The sequence below is a fragment of the Talpa europaea genome, assembly GCF_964194135.1.
Source record: "Talpa europaea genome assembly, chromosome: 14".
Taxonomy (NCBI): domain Eukaryota; kingdom Metazoa; phylum Chordata; class Mammalia; order Eulipotyphla; family Talpidae; genus Talpa; species Talpa europaea.
The window spans coordinates 12,551,173-12,567,813 of NC_140082.1; the positions used below are offsets into that span (position 1 = coordinate 12,551,173).

Below are 16,641 nucleotides of genomic sequence, written 5' to 3' on the forward strand. Positions count from 1 at the left end.
CCCTTGGCTGCCCGGAGGCTGCCCAACCTCCTACCCCACCCCCAGCGCAGCCCTCCGTGGCAGCTACTTCCAAGGTTCAGGGTCCTCTTCTCTCCCGGGCTAGCTGCCTCCTCAACAGACTCGCTCGCGCCCGAGCTATCCCGCCCTTCCTGAGTGTCGTCTGATGTTCTCCCAAGAGGTCGCTGTCCACAATGATGCCACGTGCATGCGCCAGGCCTTGCTAAGTGTCTGTGCGCATCAGCCCGCCTCATCCTCATGAGGATCCTTGAAACAGGCACTATGACTCGCCTGCTCCCACTTGACAGAGGAGGAAATTGAGGCTCAGGTCACATTGCTCATGAGCACTGAAGGATTTAAAGCAACGCCAGAGCCTAGGTCTTTAGTGGCACCATGGAGAGATTTATCCCCCACGGGCCAGTGCCGGAGAAACCTCCAGGCCTCTCTTCCGTGTACATTTTCTCCTGGGCGTTCAGTGACAAGTAATATCCATGATCAGAACCTGCCATGTGCCCAGTGCTGTGCTCAGCCCCGCTGGCCTGGTTTCATTTGCTGTTTCTACAAGATTTTCAGACAGTGGCCAGTGCTCAGTAGCCCCATTCTATAGCCAGGAGCCCGCAGCCCCGTGGGCTAATGGTCTTGACTAGAGATAGAGGCTGAGGTTTCTTCTGGCTGTTCTTCTGATGCAGTGTGGAAGCAAGAACGGGAACTCTTTGGCCAGTGCGTGCCAAGTATGAATGTGCAGGTGCATTCCTATGGAGATCTTGCTAAAATGCAGATTGTGATTCAGCAGGGCGAGAGGCAGGGGGAGAGTATACATTTCTAAGGAGCTTTCAGGAGCTGCCAGGCTGCTGGTCCATGGACCACACTTGGAATCATAAGACTTTAGGCTTCAGTGGAGCTGACAAGTCCTGCCCAGGTAGTCAACCTGCCCAGACAGGTGAGTTTGGCAAAGAAAGGCCTCTTCCATATGAATGCCATGGTTTGCAAACATTCTTTGTTGCTGTGCTTGATAAAGTGTGCTGCTTTTCAAATCCCATTCAACCTTTGCTCTGCAATAGGGTTGCAAAGGGGCTGTTTGCAAAGGGGCTGGTTTCTACAAATGGATGCATTGTCTACCCCTCCCTGCCCTCCTCTCACCCAGCTCAGAAGGCATGGCTGGTACAGGGCAGAGGTGGTGGGTGAAATCTGGAGAATGTCCACACAGTGAGTTTCTGGTTTGGCCATTAGTGGAATGAGGTTTTAAGTTGCTGGTAGATTTATCATCCTCACTACTGATCCCTTGAGCCAATATTTACGTTATATTGATGGTGACTTTCACCCGATGAGGAGGGGTCTTAAAGTCATGGGTATTTAAAGGGAAAACTGCTGCCACTAAAATGTCTTAGTGGATGAGGATGAGCTACATAACTACAACTATTGGCCAGACCTCCTTTAGCTAATGTTCAGATTGACTGGGTGATCTGGAAATCCTTTCTCTCTCTCTCTCTCTCTCTCTCTCTCTCTCTCTCTCTCTCTCTCTGTCTCACACACACACACACACACACACACACACACACACACACACACTGTTGTGATTACCTGGTATAATAACACTCTCATGGGCCATCAAAGATTTTTCACTCAGCTGAAACACGCACACAAAGACCACTAGCTTATGTTCTAATAGGGTGTCTTCTGTCCTTATAGCAATATAAGAGCTGGTGGTAGCCAGAGAGCAGCCTCCGAGCTCGGCTGCAATGCTGCTGTACCCTCATCTTGCTCACTTTTGCAGGGGCAAAGATTGCCTGGGTGGTGTTTTATTCCATCTGAGAAATTTAGTATTTATGTCCAAGTAGGGGCCCAACAGAGAGTGGAACCCTGAGCTCTCTAGGTCCACCGCCGATATCCTGAATCACTGCTGTACTAAGTTTGAAGCTTTAGTCAGAGAATGCAGAAGAAAATCTAAGCCTTGTTAACCTCAAAGCTACAATGGCTGAGGTGAAAATGGAGATGGGTAAGGGGGTGGTCCAGTTGGCTCTCCCAGTGAGCTCTCAGCAGAGGGCTCATGGAGACTTGCTGAGCTCCCAAGTGCATTAGACATGGAGAAGATCAGTGGGGGATAAAGCACAGTCCCTGCCCTCAAGAAATGCACCATCCAGTACAGAGATAGACCTAAGACTAGTGAGACTAGCTGGAGCATGGTGAGGGGCAGGTGATGCTTGGGATTGCAGGACTGTGTCTGCAGGAGTCAGTGGAGTGACATTTGCACTGAATCTCATTCTAAAGAGATGTCCAGGTAAAAGGAGAAGTATTCTTCTCAAGCAAAGTATTCTTCTCAAGCAAAAGTCCAGGGCCAGCAAAAGTCCTGGGCCAGCAAAAGTCCTGTGAATGCCCTGTTGGAAGCAACTTCCTTGCGATGTCCCCATTTCACAGTTTTAGAAACTGAGGCCAACGGAGCAGATAGAACTAACTTGAATAGCCCTGAGGAGGCTCCACAGCAGGATATGATTAGACCTTGAAAGATGCAGAGGATTTTGTCTGGTGTATAAGAGGTTATCCAGACTCAAGGAAGGTCTCTAGGAGTCGGAGTGAAATCTATACAAAGGGAGCAGAGTGTGCAAAGGCCCAGAGGTCATTTCAGGAAATGATGGGCAGACATGGATTTTCCAAAGCCGTCGTGCCTCTTAGGGATTGGGCATGGGCTGGAACCCAGACCTCTGATTCCTAATTTGGGTGTCCACTTTCTGCAGTGGAGCAAACACCTTGACCTCTTATATTGTTTTCAGTACCCCGAGCTCCTCTGTGTATTACACAAGCAAGAAATGAGCAAAAATATCAGGAAACAGGTATGGTGGGAACCAAAATACAGTGGTCAAGCCGTTCATGAGTATTAACACCATGTCTTAATTATGTTTTCCTGAGCAACAGCATAGAGCTCTTAATGACTGTGAAGATTCAAAGGAGGCTCCTCATCCCCCAAGCACCACTCGAATGGGGCATCCTCCTTGAAGGGGGGCCAGCCCTCGTGTTTCTGAGGTGATGAGTAGCAAAAGCGTGAAAAGGTTGACAGAGCAAATGTCTGCAGGCACCTGCTATTCTGCCTTGACACAGACTCTCGGGCACATGGACTCTTTGCCCTTGTTACAAAAGAGCCGAGAAATGGACTTCCTTCTTGCTTGGATTACATTTTTCACAGCAGTTTGCTAAATGCATTGGCAAGTGCAGCTCTTCTCCCAGGGGCAAAGACCTGCTGGTGATTTGAGAACATTATGGCTTTATAGGATGCTGCAAAAATTTTCATTTGCCTGAAAGATTCTTGCAAGATTTGCCTTGCAAGGTTCATTAAAACGACACTGAACACATACATGTGGGACCCATGGGTGGCTGTCCGTGGTCCTGAGCATCTTTTTGTTTTGCCTAAAAGCCCCATCACAGCAGAGGGACCTCTCCCAGGGCTAGGCCACTTCTTCCTCGTATTTTTGCTTTTTCTGTCTTGGTGAAGGTATTAGGAAACGTGCATTGTCCCCGAAAAAAATGGATCTTCGACTTTTAGTTCACAATTCACACAGCAGATTTTGTGTACTCTTGTTAGTTTTGGCCATTTTTGTCTTCCAGACATAGAAGGGGAATTTTGTTGAGGCTGTGCTTCATGCTGTCTGGCGCTGCATTCTAACCACTTTTTCTGAGGTTTCCTGCAGAGCCTCAGGTGACCATGGAAAGGTACACTGGATAGATGGACCCTATCTAGCTCCTTCTTTGTCAGGCCTGGAGACTTTCCCCTTCCCTTTAATATATGCCTGGCACCTTGGAGCTCTATAATTCAAATGGCCCCTCGAGAGTTCTGCTGTTGAGGACCAAAGGGATGATAGGTAAGAAATGTCATCCTGTATCCTGATGGGAAGGGGTGTTGGTTTGCTTATCTCTCTTAAGCAAAACCCAGGAAGGCACGGGAACAATGTAGAAATCAAGCAGATTTTGTCTCATCCCAGCTTTCTCTCTTACTTGCTGTGTCGACTTTGGCCAGTGCACTTATTAATTCTGGGCCTTAATTGTCTCATCTGTAAAATGGGCACAATGCCAAACTTTCAAGCACTGTGACCATTGAGGAAGGTAAAATCCAAAAAGCCCATGGCACAGTATCTGTTAGGGAGTAGCTGTGGTACCCCCCTTTCCTAGGGTGAAAACTCTTAATTCACTTTGGGCAGCACCCAGTTCAAGCTACTGGAATTTCCAACAGCCGGCAGGAGCCTTTGGTGATGCCTAAAAATAGCTGGTTTGAATTTTCCTTGGACAGTTAGGCGCTTTGTGTAATTCGGTTTCTCTCTGATTATAGGTGGCCGTTAACAGCTCCCAGCTCCCTGCCTTTCCTCCTCACCGGCATCTTTAATGCAGTAAAGCTTGGCCTAATTACCCGGGGGGTGGTGGCCTCTTTCAAACCAAGGAGAACTCTTCTACGCCTGGCTTTAAGCTGATGCCTGGTGACATTTACCTCATTTTTGTGAAGCCCTGGAACAAAGAGATGATAGGACTTCAGAGATAGATGCAGCTGGTTCTGGGCTGTTCTTCATCTGCCCCCAGCAAAGAGAGTTGATGAACCGTTGTTCGGTTTGCTTCTTGCTAGTAAAAACCCCAAGCTGCTGAGGTCAAGCTCCAGCCCAGCTGGCCTGGTCATGAAAAGCTGACATTGTCAGAATGTGGGGCGTGGGCTTTTGTGATCCTTGGGCCCCTACGGCAGGGACTGGGAGGGCTTCTGGGAAATTTAGGTGTCTGGCCTGGGGGTCTCTGCAGCCCAACCATGTTAGAATTGGACAGGCCCCCTGCAATGACAGAGAGGTGGGGAACTGCGATGTGACGTCAGATAAGATGGGGGTCAGACCCCAACTCTGCTTCCCACTAGCTGTGTGACCTGGAAAAGTAATCCTGGTTTGAAGTCTCAGGTCTCTGACTGTCAAACAACATAATTGTATCTTCTTGTCAACCTCATAGGTTGTTGTGAGGATTAATTGAGACATAGTATGTGTCACACACTTAGCACGAGTGACACAGTCTAGAACTGTTGTTAGACGCTTGTTGTTTCTCTTTATTTGGGAAGACACTGCTCAGGGTTGACACCTCCGGTGGGCACCGTTCTCACAGACTGTGGGCCTTTAAGAGTGTCCCTGAACTCTGCAGACTAAAATGCTTAAAGATCCAGGATGTTGTAAGCTGGGTTCCCCCAGAGACAAGGATGCAAACCTTGGTGTGTTGGGGAGGTGACCCCGGGATGCACCTGTCAGGGAGTGGAGGAGGGAGACAGGAAAGGGAAGGAGACAATACAGGTTCCTTTCCAGGGCAGATTACTACTGAGCTCAACTAGCACTTAATCCCAGTGGGGAGCTCTGAGAGATGGTGGGGAGTGGCATCAGCGGTGGCCTCCTGGAGGAGGAGGGTGCCACAGCATTTGTTTCCCACGCTCACCCATCCTGGGCTGAGGGTAGCTCCTGGGGAGACTGACTCCCTGGCTAGTCCAGCCTGTCCCTCCAAGGCCGTAAAGTGGAGAGTCCTTGTGGTTACAGTAGGTCACTGTCAGCCTGACCGGGGTGGCCGGGTACTGCCAGCACCTCCTAGGCAGGATCTAGCCCACCCTTCACATGTCATGGTGGGCACTGGGGAAAGGAGCAGGAGACACGGGCCGAGTCCTGGCTGGGTTTCAGGTGCCGTGGATGTCATCACCTGGACTTTCCCCCAACTCTGCAGATGTGACTCCATCTACAGATGAGGAACCCAACGCTCAGAAAGCAAACGCCTGCCCAGCCACAGAGATAAGGAACACCTCTCCCGGGTCTGTCTGAATTTACAACCAATGCCCTTTCTTCTGGGCACCAGACCTTTTTGCCAGCAGGGAGGCGGCCACCTCCTGCTGTGGAAATCCACTGTTCTTTATATCACAGGAGAGTGTCAGGAAGGTTGAGGGAGCCGGTCTGGACACTTCTCTTTCATTTTTAGACTTAAGAGGTGAAAGATCTCTCAGCACCGATGGGAGGACAGGTGACCCATTTTGCAGATAGAGGAAATGAGGGAAGCAGGAGGATTAGAGGTCTCGGCTGCTTTGTAAGCTCCCAGCTCTCTGATTCCCAAGCCAAAGCAGAGTGACCCACAGAAACGCCCTCCAAAGCTGTCCCCAGACCCCAGGGGTCCAGCCTTTCCCCTGGCCATCACGAAGCCCTCTGTGACTCCACACATCATCCCCCAAAAGCTGCCAGGCCAGGACTTCCGGAAGGCATTCCATCTGGCAGAGTCACTGTTCTCTGCTAGAACTGACTTCCCAAATCTGCTCCCCTTGCACCCCAACCCTAACACACACCTTGACCAAAGAGAGTCTCCCAATAGCATCTCATAATCCTTCTCTGGCCCCGTAAAGCCTCTGAAAACCTCGCCTTATTGAGTATTCAGGCAGTTAGCTCAGCCTTCTTCTCTAAGCTGGGAGGGTCAGGGACTCGTTAGCAGATGCTTAAATGTCAAAGGGGGACCTCTCTCAGCAGAGCTGGCCTTCCTGTCTTCCCTCCTCTTCCCTCTCTTGCCGTCTGGCCCCCTGAAGTCCCAGCAGGCAGGAGAAAACCTCATGGAGAGATGCCAGGGCAGTGGCTCAGTTCCTCCGTCCCTTCTTTTCCAATTAAGCCTAAGGGCAGCTGGCAAGGAAACAGACGGCTCTACAGACCCTTGCCCGCCCCTGCCGCCCTCCTCACAGCTCGCCAGGCTCACTCATGGCCATCTCTGAATGACTCATCCAATATTCATGCCTCCATTTCAGAGATAATAACACGGGGCCCCAAAGGAGAGGAAACTTGCCCAAGGTCAGACAGCAAGGAAGGGAGGAACCGCCGGTGGCACCGTGGGGAGGAGAGCCGCGGTGGGCCAGACAGACTGCCTTCCAGGGGAGAGCAATGTTGGCAGAACTCTGGTCTCCTCACTGCCAGTCTTCTGCTTCTTGACCTGGGCAGCTCCTTGACCCCGTGTGCCAGGGAAATGCCAGGCCTTCTGGTGAGCTGCCAGGCTGGAGGCCTCTTCTGGAGCCACCGAGTCAGGGCAGGTCACCTCTGGGCCGTCTGTAGACCCAGACCAAGGTGGCCCTGTCAGCAGAGGGGCCTGAGAGACAGGCACCAGGTGGGGGTGGTGGGAGGCAACAGCACTGGCCAAGGAACCCAGATGCAGAGCACCAGGGCATGGGGCTGCAGGATGCCCCAGTGCCTGCAGTTACTCAAGCCATGTCTGCAAGAGGATGCCAGGGTGACCCCTGACTGCAGGCAACCCCAGACACCACTTGGGTACACCCCAGACGTCACACCCCCTGCGTCACGGACGCACTCCACACTGCACTACCGTGTTGACACAGGAAGGACCTGAACAGCAGCAGCGCCCTGGCTACCGGCACGAAGGTCCCACGCTCAGCATGCTGGGGAGAGGCTCAGTCAGGGCTGGACTCCAGCAGAGGGACCTGGCCCCCCTGCTGCTCTCAGGGGATGATGCAGGCCGGAGACAGCTTTGAACAGGGCAAGTGAACGTTTCTGTTCCAACCCCGGCACTGGCTGTTCAGGGGTTGTTGAGAAATTCCCAGTCTGGGAAGGTGGGAGGCTGGTGGGGCTCATCCTGGCCCTCTGCTCGGGGAGTAGGGAAGCCCTCCCTCAGCTACGTGGTTGCCAGGCAACTCAGAGAGCACCCTGGGAACTGTGTCTCCATGCCTGGTGGACTCACCCAGCGGAGGTCCCGTGCACAGACCTGCCCACACAGGTGCACACACACCTGCCACACCGGGGCCCATGATCCCGTGCAGACAGGCCACAGGGGCTTGGTGAACTATGGGCACATTTAGTCTCAGGGCTCGACATTCACCCACAGACAGGTAGATCTGGACCACATTGCCTCAAACACACACACACACACACACACACACACACACTCACGAGAATCACGTGCAGCCGCCCTGTGACACACACACTGTGCACGCATGTCCTACCCCCCAAACACCCCCCACCAAACCCCTGCTGCCCCCAAGGTCAGCCCCTCCTGGGTGCACACACAGGTACACCTACCCCGTCTTGTGCCGGAACACCCCCACCCCTTCTGATACAATTCTGTCTTCTCCTGCACAGTCTTATGTTGGGGGTCTCAGATCCCAACAGTGTGGCGAGAGGGGGCTTCGGGAAGGAAGCACCCGAGGCCATAAAATGCAGTCTGCCTAGGATGGCCCCAACCCCAAAGGGGCCTCCCTTGATCTCAACCCCAAAACCCCCACCTGTAGCCACCCTCCTGGCCCCAGCTGTGATATAGGGGGACTGTTGTAGGGTGGACCCTCAAATAGGAGATAGTCTGGAGTCTTGGAGTCCACATCTAGACATTTTTGAGAGCTTGAAGGAGAATCAGAGGCCTGTGTCTAGAGATGGGGTTAGGACTGATGATGAGGGCGGGAAGCGGAGCGAGGTGAGGGACAGGAGGGAGCAGGCCCGTGCTACAGTGTTGTGAAAATGCTAAAACGAAGCTTGAGGGTGGCTTCCTCCAGAGTAACGTCCCAGAGAGCACGGAGACTGGGCGCTCGACACCCCTGGGTCAGAATCCAGAGGCGGCTGCTCATGGGCTGTGTGGCCTCGGGTGAGTCACTTCCCCTTTCTAGCCTCTGCTTCTCCTTCCACACACGGGGAGGAGGCGGCCTCCCTGGCAGGAGCTGCAGGTATTGTAGCCAGCATTCGCCCAGCGCCTGGCCCACAGGGAGCGCTTGGTAATGTTATCCAGAGTGGAACCACTTCGGCTCCTGGGTCAAGCGGTTTGACCCTGAACCTTGAGTTTCCTCCTCTGTAAAAATGGGGGTTCTTGTGCCATTGGGGTGATGTGAGCGCTCAGTGAGATGGCACGTGTGAGCAGCTCAGCCTCTTTCTCCACAGAACAGTGATATGATAATACCATAAACATGGGATGAGATATGATATTACCATAAGCATCTCGTCCTGATAATAGCATTATTTATAATCAGTATCATCATCATTACTATTATTATTGGAAGAAGCATAGGTGGGAGACAGGAAATTGGCTTTAATCTCATTCCGTCATTTATTTATTTTAAAAAGAAAAGCCTGTTGTTTTATTTATTTTGATTTTCATTTTTGTATAGAAGAACTGGGTGCAGGCCAGAGGTACAGGGGTGAGAGGATTCACCACAGACAGAGTGGGGAGCAGAACAGGTGGATCTAGTGAAACACACTGCTGAGGGGAGCAGTGGGGAGACAGGAGAGGTCTGCTGCGTCATGTGGGTAGCTCCCTGGCCGGTATCAAACTCAGGCCTTAGTGGTGATAGTGCTGAGACTTATCCCCAAGATCACCAAGGAGGCCCCATTACTCTCTTATTTAATGATTCTGTCACCCTGGAAGTCAGAGAGCTTACCTGAACCTCAGACTTTTCATCTGTAAAATAGAAGCCTCTAGGCACTTTAATGGACCTAAGTGCCCAGCACCAGTGAGCCTGGTGGCTCAGTAAAGGCAACTGGAGTCTAAAGAGAGGGCCATTCTCTTATTTTGAGGCACAAGGCCAGCCTCTGCTGGTGCTGCCACCTGAGCTGGCATCCAGTTAACTGTGCTTCCTGGTCAAGTGGGGATGAATCCTGGAAGACTGTCCTGTATTTCCCTGATGGGGCACTCATGGCACTTGGGATGTGATGATTCCTTCCTCATTTAGGGAGTGGAGGGCTGTACTGGACAGAAGAACATCACTGTCTAGGCTCCCTGGCCCCCCACTTGTCTGTGGGTAACTGAGCCCCAGGACTACATGGTGAAGCAGCAGCACTCTGACCTCCCACCCCACCCACTGTTGCCGCTGCCATCTGTCTCACCAGCCTGGAGCCAGAGATGGGAAAGCGGGGCACAGAGCCTGGGTGTGTGTGAGCCTGTGGCCTGCTCTGGAAATGAGCCACTTAACCAAATTCCAGCTGTCTCCTGAGTTTGCTAGATTTGCCTCCACAATGAACACCTTCAGGCTTGGGTGCCAGGTGGTGCAAGCAATCGCTAGGGTGCCTTTGGCAGCTAAAATGTAAAATTATCATTCATGAGCTCCCTCCCGTCCTCTGCCATGATTCCCCCCAGGGAGTAATTCCATATCCTTCCCTTGCACGTAAATATACATCTCCGTGTATGCTTTCAAAATTGGCTTTACGCTAGCGATGGACCCAATATAGATAGAGATGGAGCTAGATGGCTTTTGCAACTTTGCCTTTTCCCAGGGGTTAACATTTTGTTTCCAAAATAATCCTCCCTTAACTGGAAATGAAGTCTCAGCGATAGTTAGACAAAGGGCTTGTTAGACCACCAGAGAGCATTTGAACCTGGGAAGCAGCATACAGATTTTACTCTGCAAGCACTGTTTCAACAAACCCAAGTTTGATGAGTTCATACAGGTAGGAACAGCGAGTCACTAACATTAAAAATGGCTATTATTTTTGCCAGGGGGTTTCTGGTTCTAAGTTCTTTTGACCTAAAGAGATGTTGATACTATCTATGTGCAGAGGAGGGCGATGCTGGGATTTGATCTCTTTCTTTTTAAAGAATGCACCGTGCAGACCCCAAGGCTGAGCACCCCTGGATTGGTGCTCTTTATATGGCTCCCTCATTGTTGTGGGAAGGCGGGTGTGGTAAAAAGACTGGTTTACCCACAGTTTGCTAGATTTGCCTCCACAATGAACACCTTCAGATTTTGGATGATTTCAGAGTCCAGTCTATGAAGATGGCTTTGCTGCCTGTCTGCTGAGCAGAGAGGGTCTTGTTCCAAGAACATTTTATAGGATGTTCGCAGGTTTTTGGTAAAGGTCAGTCTTCAGAATTGTCGTGGGGTCCAGGGTTTTGCCTCTAAAGCCCAAGATGACGGGAGGGAGGGGCACACCTTGGTGCTGTGAGAAGGGGCAGCTTCGGGCCCTTTGTTCATCCAGCCCCCAATGCCCAGCTCTCTGCGATGGAAGCATGACATCCACCCTGGAGTCTCGTTTGCCTGAAAGAGTAGTTGCCACCACCATCGAGCGTGAGGAAGCGAGGGAATAAGTGGCCCAGGAATTGCTTCTCGGTGCTCTGGATTGTTGACAAATTTGCCAGGGTGGAGAGAACATTCTTTGAATTATCTACTGCCTTCGTCTCCACTTGGGCTTACTCTGTGAGCCTGGGCCAGACGCGCTTCCTCTGGGCTTCCCGGAGCGCTCCCTCTGGAGCTGGCTCCCCGGCCTGCATCTGACTGCTGCCTTTGCCTCCCGCTCTCAGATGGCAGCGCTGTCTTCCGAGGCTGCTTCCGCCGGCCCGAGAACCTCTCCCTGGCCCTGCCGGTGACGGTCGCGATGCCTAACATGTCTGTGGACAAGTGCGTGGACCTCTGCACAGAGAAGGTGAGCCCAGGGGCCTGCTCAGGGGCTCCGCGGGGGCCGTGAGGAACATCTGGAGGAGCGGGGGCTCGGGGCTGAAGAAGCAGGAGCTCAGCTGGGATGGGGGCGGTTGTTCCCGCTTTGGGCCTCCCACCGCACTGCTGGATCCTGATCTGCAGCTAGATGCCACAGTTCATATTTAGTATCTGTTAGAAAGAAATAAAATCTATTGTGGCAAAGCTCCCTGGATCCAGGGACTTCATTTTGCTACCAGATTTTTCCTGGACCAGCTATTGGGGAGAAATCAGGGCTGTGAGTCTGGAGCCGAAGCCAATTGAACAGAGGACAGCTCATTGCCCTTCAAATCTCAGGGCATTCTGCTCCTACTTAGCTGTTAGATAGAACAAATAAAGCAATTAGAGCAGCTCTCCCAACAAAGGCTGTGTCTGCACTTAGGTGTTAATATCCTTTTTGGCTTAAAAGAATGGATTCAGGCAGCTTTTCCTAAAGCCTGGGCTTCATGTTACCGTCAGACAGAGGGACGGGGCACTTACTATGGGATGCACGGCCCGAGACAGGCATTTCTTTTTCAGTTTTCTTTCAAATCCTCCATGAGAAAGCTCCATCTCAGTGCCCAAGTGTCTTTTACCTCCTCTCTACCCTTTGCAGGGAGGAGGGAGCCGGCCCCGGCCCAGGGTCTGGGCTGGCTTAGTGCCCAGTTAGACCTGACCTGCGTTGTTCTGTCTCTGTCGCGCTCGCTGACAGTGTGAGGATGTGCAGAGGTGCTACTTCTCTCCACGTACTACTTGTGGGTGTGAATCGAGGTTTTCTTTGAAATCTAAGTTTCAAAAAGTGGGTTGACTTCAAAGAAACATTACAGGGGAACGGAAACGAAGATGGTAGCGTGCAAGACAAGGTGTGAGCTCCTTGGGCTGCGGGTGGTTGCACAGAGTGTACAAACATCGAGTATCTGCTGTGTGTGAGTGCACCTTATACTACAAACTTTTTATTTGTCAACTATCCCTCAGTAAAGCTCGGGGAAAGATACACAGATGAAGCAGAAATTATACAAGTGGGATTTTCGGGGTATCCTCAATTTGGGGAGAACGATGCAGGAGGGGCTGGTGGGAAGTACGTCGGGCCCAGCATTGGGAGTCTGGCCGGTCCAGGGGGCTCATGACTCTCTTCCTCTCCCGCTCATGTCCTGTCTGCAGGAGTACCCGCTGGCGGCCCTCGCGGGCACCGCCTGCCACTGCGGGTTCCCCACCACGCGCTTCCCCCTCCATGAAAGGGAAGATGAACAGCTCTGTGCCCAGAAGTGCAGCGCGGAGGAGTTTGAGAGCTGTGGGACCCCCAGCTACTTCATCGTGTACCAGACACAGGTCCAAGGTAAGCCAGGACCCCCAGACTTCTCCAGCCGCTCCCCGCTGAGGTACCCAGCCAGTCCCTTCCATACAGCTTGTTGGGCAGGAGAGAACTGTGCAGGCCTGAGAGCACACAGCAGTGGCAGGGGCGTTGGTGACCTGACCAGGCTCTGCATACAAGGTGGGCAAAGAGGAAGGGCCTTAGGCAAGGGGCGGGGCTTCTGAAGACCCTCACCTCTCTCCCTCGTACTGAGGACCCCCACGGCGGCCGTGAGATGAAGTGGGAGACATCCAAGCTGGGCGGGGGAGACCTGGGTCTCCAGCACAAATGCTGGGCAAGTCACTTCCCTCTCTGGGCCTCAGTTTCTCCATCTGTAAAATGAAGTTATGGATCGTTGACCTCTGAGGGCCCTTCCACTTTGAGAATTCTCTGGGCCTCAGTTTCTCCATCTGTAAAATGAAGTTATAGATCGTTGACCTCCGAGGGCCCTTCCACTTTGAGAATTCTATACACTCTCCTCTTTCTCATCTCCATCTTCTCCTTCTAGCCTTCTTCCTTGACTCATGGAGCCCACACTTACTGTTTTTCTCCTCTTCCATCTCTTGGGGTCACCAGACTATGATGATGATGGTGATGGTGACGGTGGTGATAATGGAGGTGATGATGCTGGTGATGATGATGATGCTGGTGATGGTGATGCTGGTGGTGGAGGTAGCAGTAACAGCACTTAGGGTTTCCCAATTATTTTCCTTGTGCCCGACCCAGGATTGGGTCCCTGTGCTGCCCAGCCTACAGGAAAATCGGAGCCTGAAAATCAGCCCACGCTGTGCTCTGGATGCCAGAGCATCCGCCCAGAGGAACGGGGACGTGTTTTTCTTCTGATTTTCACAAAGGTGTTGTAAAAGCTAGAGGCAGCCCCATCAGAGCTTGGCCTGATGGGGGCACTGGTGGTGGGCAGCTGGGCAGTTTTCGAGGCAGCTCAAGTCCAGTTGAGGGCCCTGCGAGCAAGCCTGTGTTTAGCAAATTCAGCTCTTGGTGTTATTTACACTGTGACGAGGAAGGGTGAGCGTTTGTTAGTTTTCAGGAAGTGTTGGTTAGTCTGTGCAAAACTGTGATGCCCCAGCCTGGGGGGGAAAGTCATGCACAGATTAATTATCCCATGACCGTGAATGGCTTTGATGTGGACAGAACAGACGTTGGAGCCTTTTCAATAGCAGATAAAGAGCCCCTAATTGATGAGTTTGCTTGTTCCCTGTGCCCTGCCCCCAGGCCATTACTGCTCTTCAATTTTTCCATGTCACACTTGCAATCCCTACACACTGGGAGGTTTGAGAGACGTGCAGTTCATTGGATTGCCAAGAGCCTGATCCACTATGCCATTTATTAAGCTAAGCACCTACTATGTGCCAAGCCCTGGCGTTCCTGCCAGGATCTAAATAACTGTTGAACACCTACTGTGTGCCAGGTTCTGTCTAAACCTATAGACCGAATTAACTCATTGAACCCTCACAACAATCCAGTGATGTAGAGGCTGCTATTATTTACCATTTGACAATGAAGGCAGCGTGGCACAGAGGGCACTTCAAACCCAGGCAAACTGGGTCGAGAAACTGCAGTCTTAGCCACAGCTTCTCAACATACGCCATAGATACCTTACATGCATTAGCCATTTGATCCTGTAAGTTTTATTAACCCCGTTTTACAGGCGAGGCATAGAGAAATGAAGAGCCTCATCACACGATGAGGCTGTCACAACCCTGGATCGAAACCCCGGTCTGTCTGGTTCCAAAGCAATATACAACACAGATGCCTCGGGCGTCTGCTTTGATTTATGGAGCTTCAGAACCAAATAAACTTGCTTCCTTTTTAATGCGGAAAACATCAGACTTTCCCTCAGAGTTGGTCTGAGCCTCCCAGGCAATATTTGAATGGGGAATTCTATTTTCAGAGGAAAACAGATTGAGAGGCCAGATACTTTCTTCCTCCCAACATTTTATTGTGAAAAAAAAAAAAAGAGAGCGCTCCAGAAAAAATGGAAAGAATTACGTAGCGAACACCCATAGACTCATCCCGTAGAGCTGACATTTGTTAACATTTATATATTTACTTTATCATGAACCTCTCCACGTCACCATCTCTCTCTCAATCCTTCTTATATTTGATGCATTTCCAAGGAAGTTGCAAATGTTAGTACACTTCATTCTGTGTATCATTAATTATAATTCAATATTTGCCTCTGATGTTTTGAAGTAACATTACGTCGAGCGAAATGTACCAATTTTAGGATTTCTATTCAAAGGCAGCAGGATAATCTACCCCCCTATCAAGAGCTGAAAATAGCCACCATCCAGAAAGTTCTGCAGCTCTCTTTCTCCTTTTGCAATGTGTTCTTAGGAAAAGCACTCTCACACACCTCCTTGGTTTTGACAAAGACAAAGCCTTGGTTCACTTTTTCCAAAGTCTGCTCGCCTCTGAACAAACAGATGCAAGAAGGCTTGGCGAGAGGCGGACCTGACTCTGGGGGGAGTGACAGTGCTAAGCGCTCCCAGGGATGGCGGCCACAGTGAGTGAGCCCCTGCGAACATTCCAGGCATTCTCTCACCTGGCCCTCCAGGTGTCAGTAGTCCCATTTTACAGGTGAGGAAACTAAGGCTCAAATACATCATTTTCCCAAGGTCACCTGGCAAGTGGGTGGCAGAACTGGAATTTAAATTTTGGGTTTCAAACATCCCCCTTGAAGAGCTGCCATGAGAAATCACCGTGGCTCAGGGGCAGATGTCAATAATGGCAGCTAATGTAGAACAGGAGCAGGTGGATTTTGGAGGGAATCGCAAGGGCAGAGTGTGTTGCGATCAAATGCTGCTGAGCAGGCACGGGAGCTGGGATGGACTGAAAATGGATGGGGTCCTGGCTGCCTTCTGCAGAAGTTGGTCTGTACAGGTAGCAGGGAGGAGCCCACTGGGAAGCAAGGAAGTAGGATGTGGGCGTGTGGGCAACTCTGCCAGAAACCAGCTGAACGAGGTGAGGAGGTGAGGAGGTGAGGAGAGTGATTGCTGGAGGGGAATTTTTTTTCTGATGATGGAGCTATTCAATCGTGTTGGATACTAATGTGACCAAGTCAGCAGAGACGGGGAGAGAAGATACAGGGGGACTGGTGAAGCAAGGAGACTGGGAAGGAGGGAGCACTACAGTAGGGGACAGTCCCTTCATTCCTGGAAGGGCAGGAGGGAGGACATAATGGAGTGCAGAGCCATCTTGTGAGCCCAAGGGGCAGGGGAGCCCAGCGGGGAGAGGCAGGTTGATCTGCTGTCCCCTACGTGGTGGAATAAGGAGTGAGGTCCTCAGCCCAAAGTGAAGAAGCAGGGCTGGCACGGAAAATCTGGGGGTCCCCCCTCTTCCTTTCCCATCCCAGAGCCCTGCTCTAGGGCTTCCCTTACATCACCTCTGTGCCTTCTCACCTCCAGTAGGGGTGTGGTGGGAGAGGCTGAGGCATAAACTTTGCCTCAGCTCTGATGGTAGTGGCATGAGGATGCCTCTGTAAAGCCAGAGAACCGAGAGTCTCAGGATGGGGCTCAGCTCCCCAACCCATTTTACAAGTGAGGAAGGAGAGGGCTAGAGAAAAATAGTAATAGCTTCCTCTTTTGAGTGCTTTACTGTATTAACGTCTTACATGCCTTATTTCATTGGATTCTTATAAGAGCCCTATCAAGTCAATATAATTATTTACTCATTGATTCTCCATCCATCCTTTACCACCTACCCACCCATCTACTTACTGTCACCCACCCACGGACCCACCCACCCTTCCACCTACCCATCCACCCATCCACTCATCCACCCACCCATCCATCCACCTACCCACCCAGCCATCCACCTGTTCATCCATCCAACCGACCATGAAATATTTACTATCACATGCCAGATGTGATAT

At 51.4% G+C, this 16,641-nt stretch overlaps 1 protein-coding gene across 1 annotated transcript in view; it reads left to right on the plus strand.

Moving 5' to 3' along the window:
* The window catches only part of WSCD2 (WSC domain containing 2), a gene marked incomplete at both ends in the record, with an annotated part of 43,157 nt that overhangs the window by 14,411 nt on the left and 12,105 nt on the right, over positions 1-16,641 (plus strand). The window contains 2 exons of the mRNA XM_084253859.1: positions 11,248-11,369; positions 12,560-12,734. Of these exons, the coding sequence (XP_084109985.1) occupies positions 11,248-11,369; positions 12,560-12,734 (297 nt within the window). The remainder of the gene's footprint in view (positions 1-11,247; positions 11,370-12,559; positions 12,735-16,641) is intronic.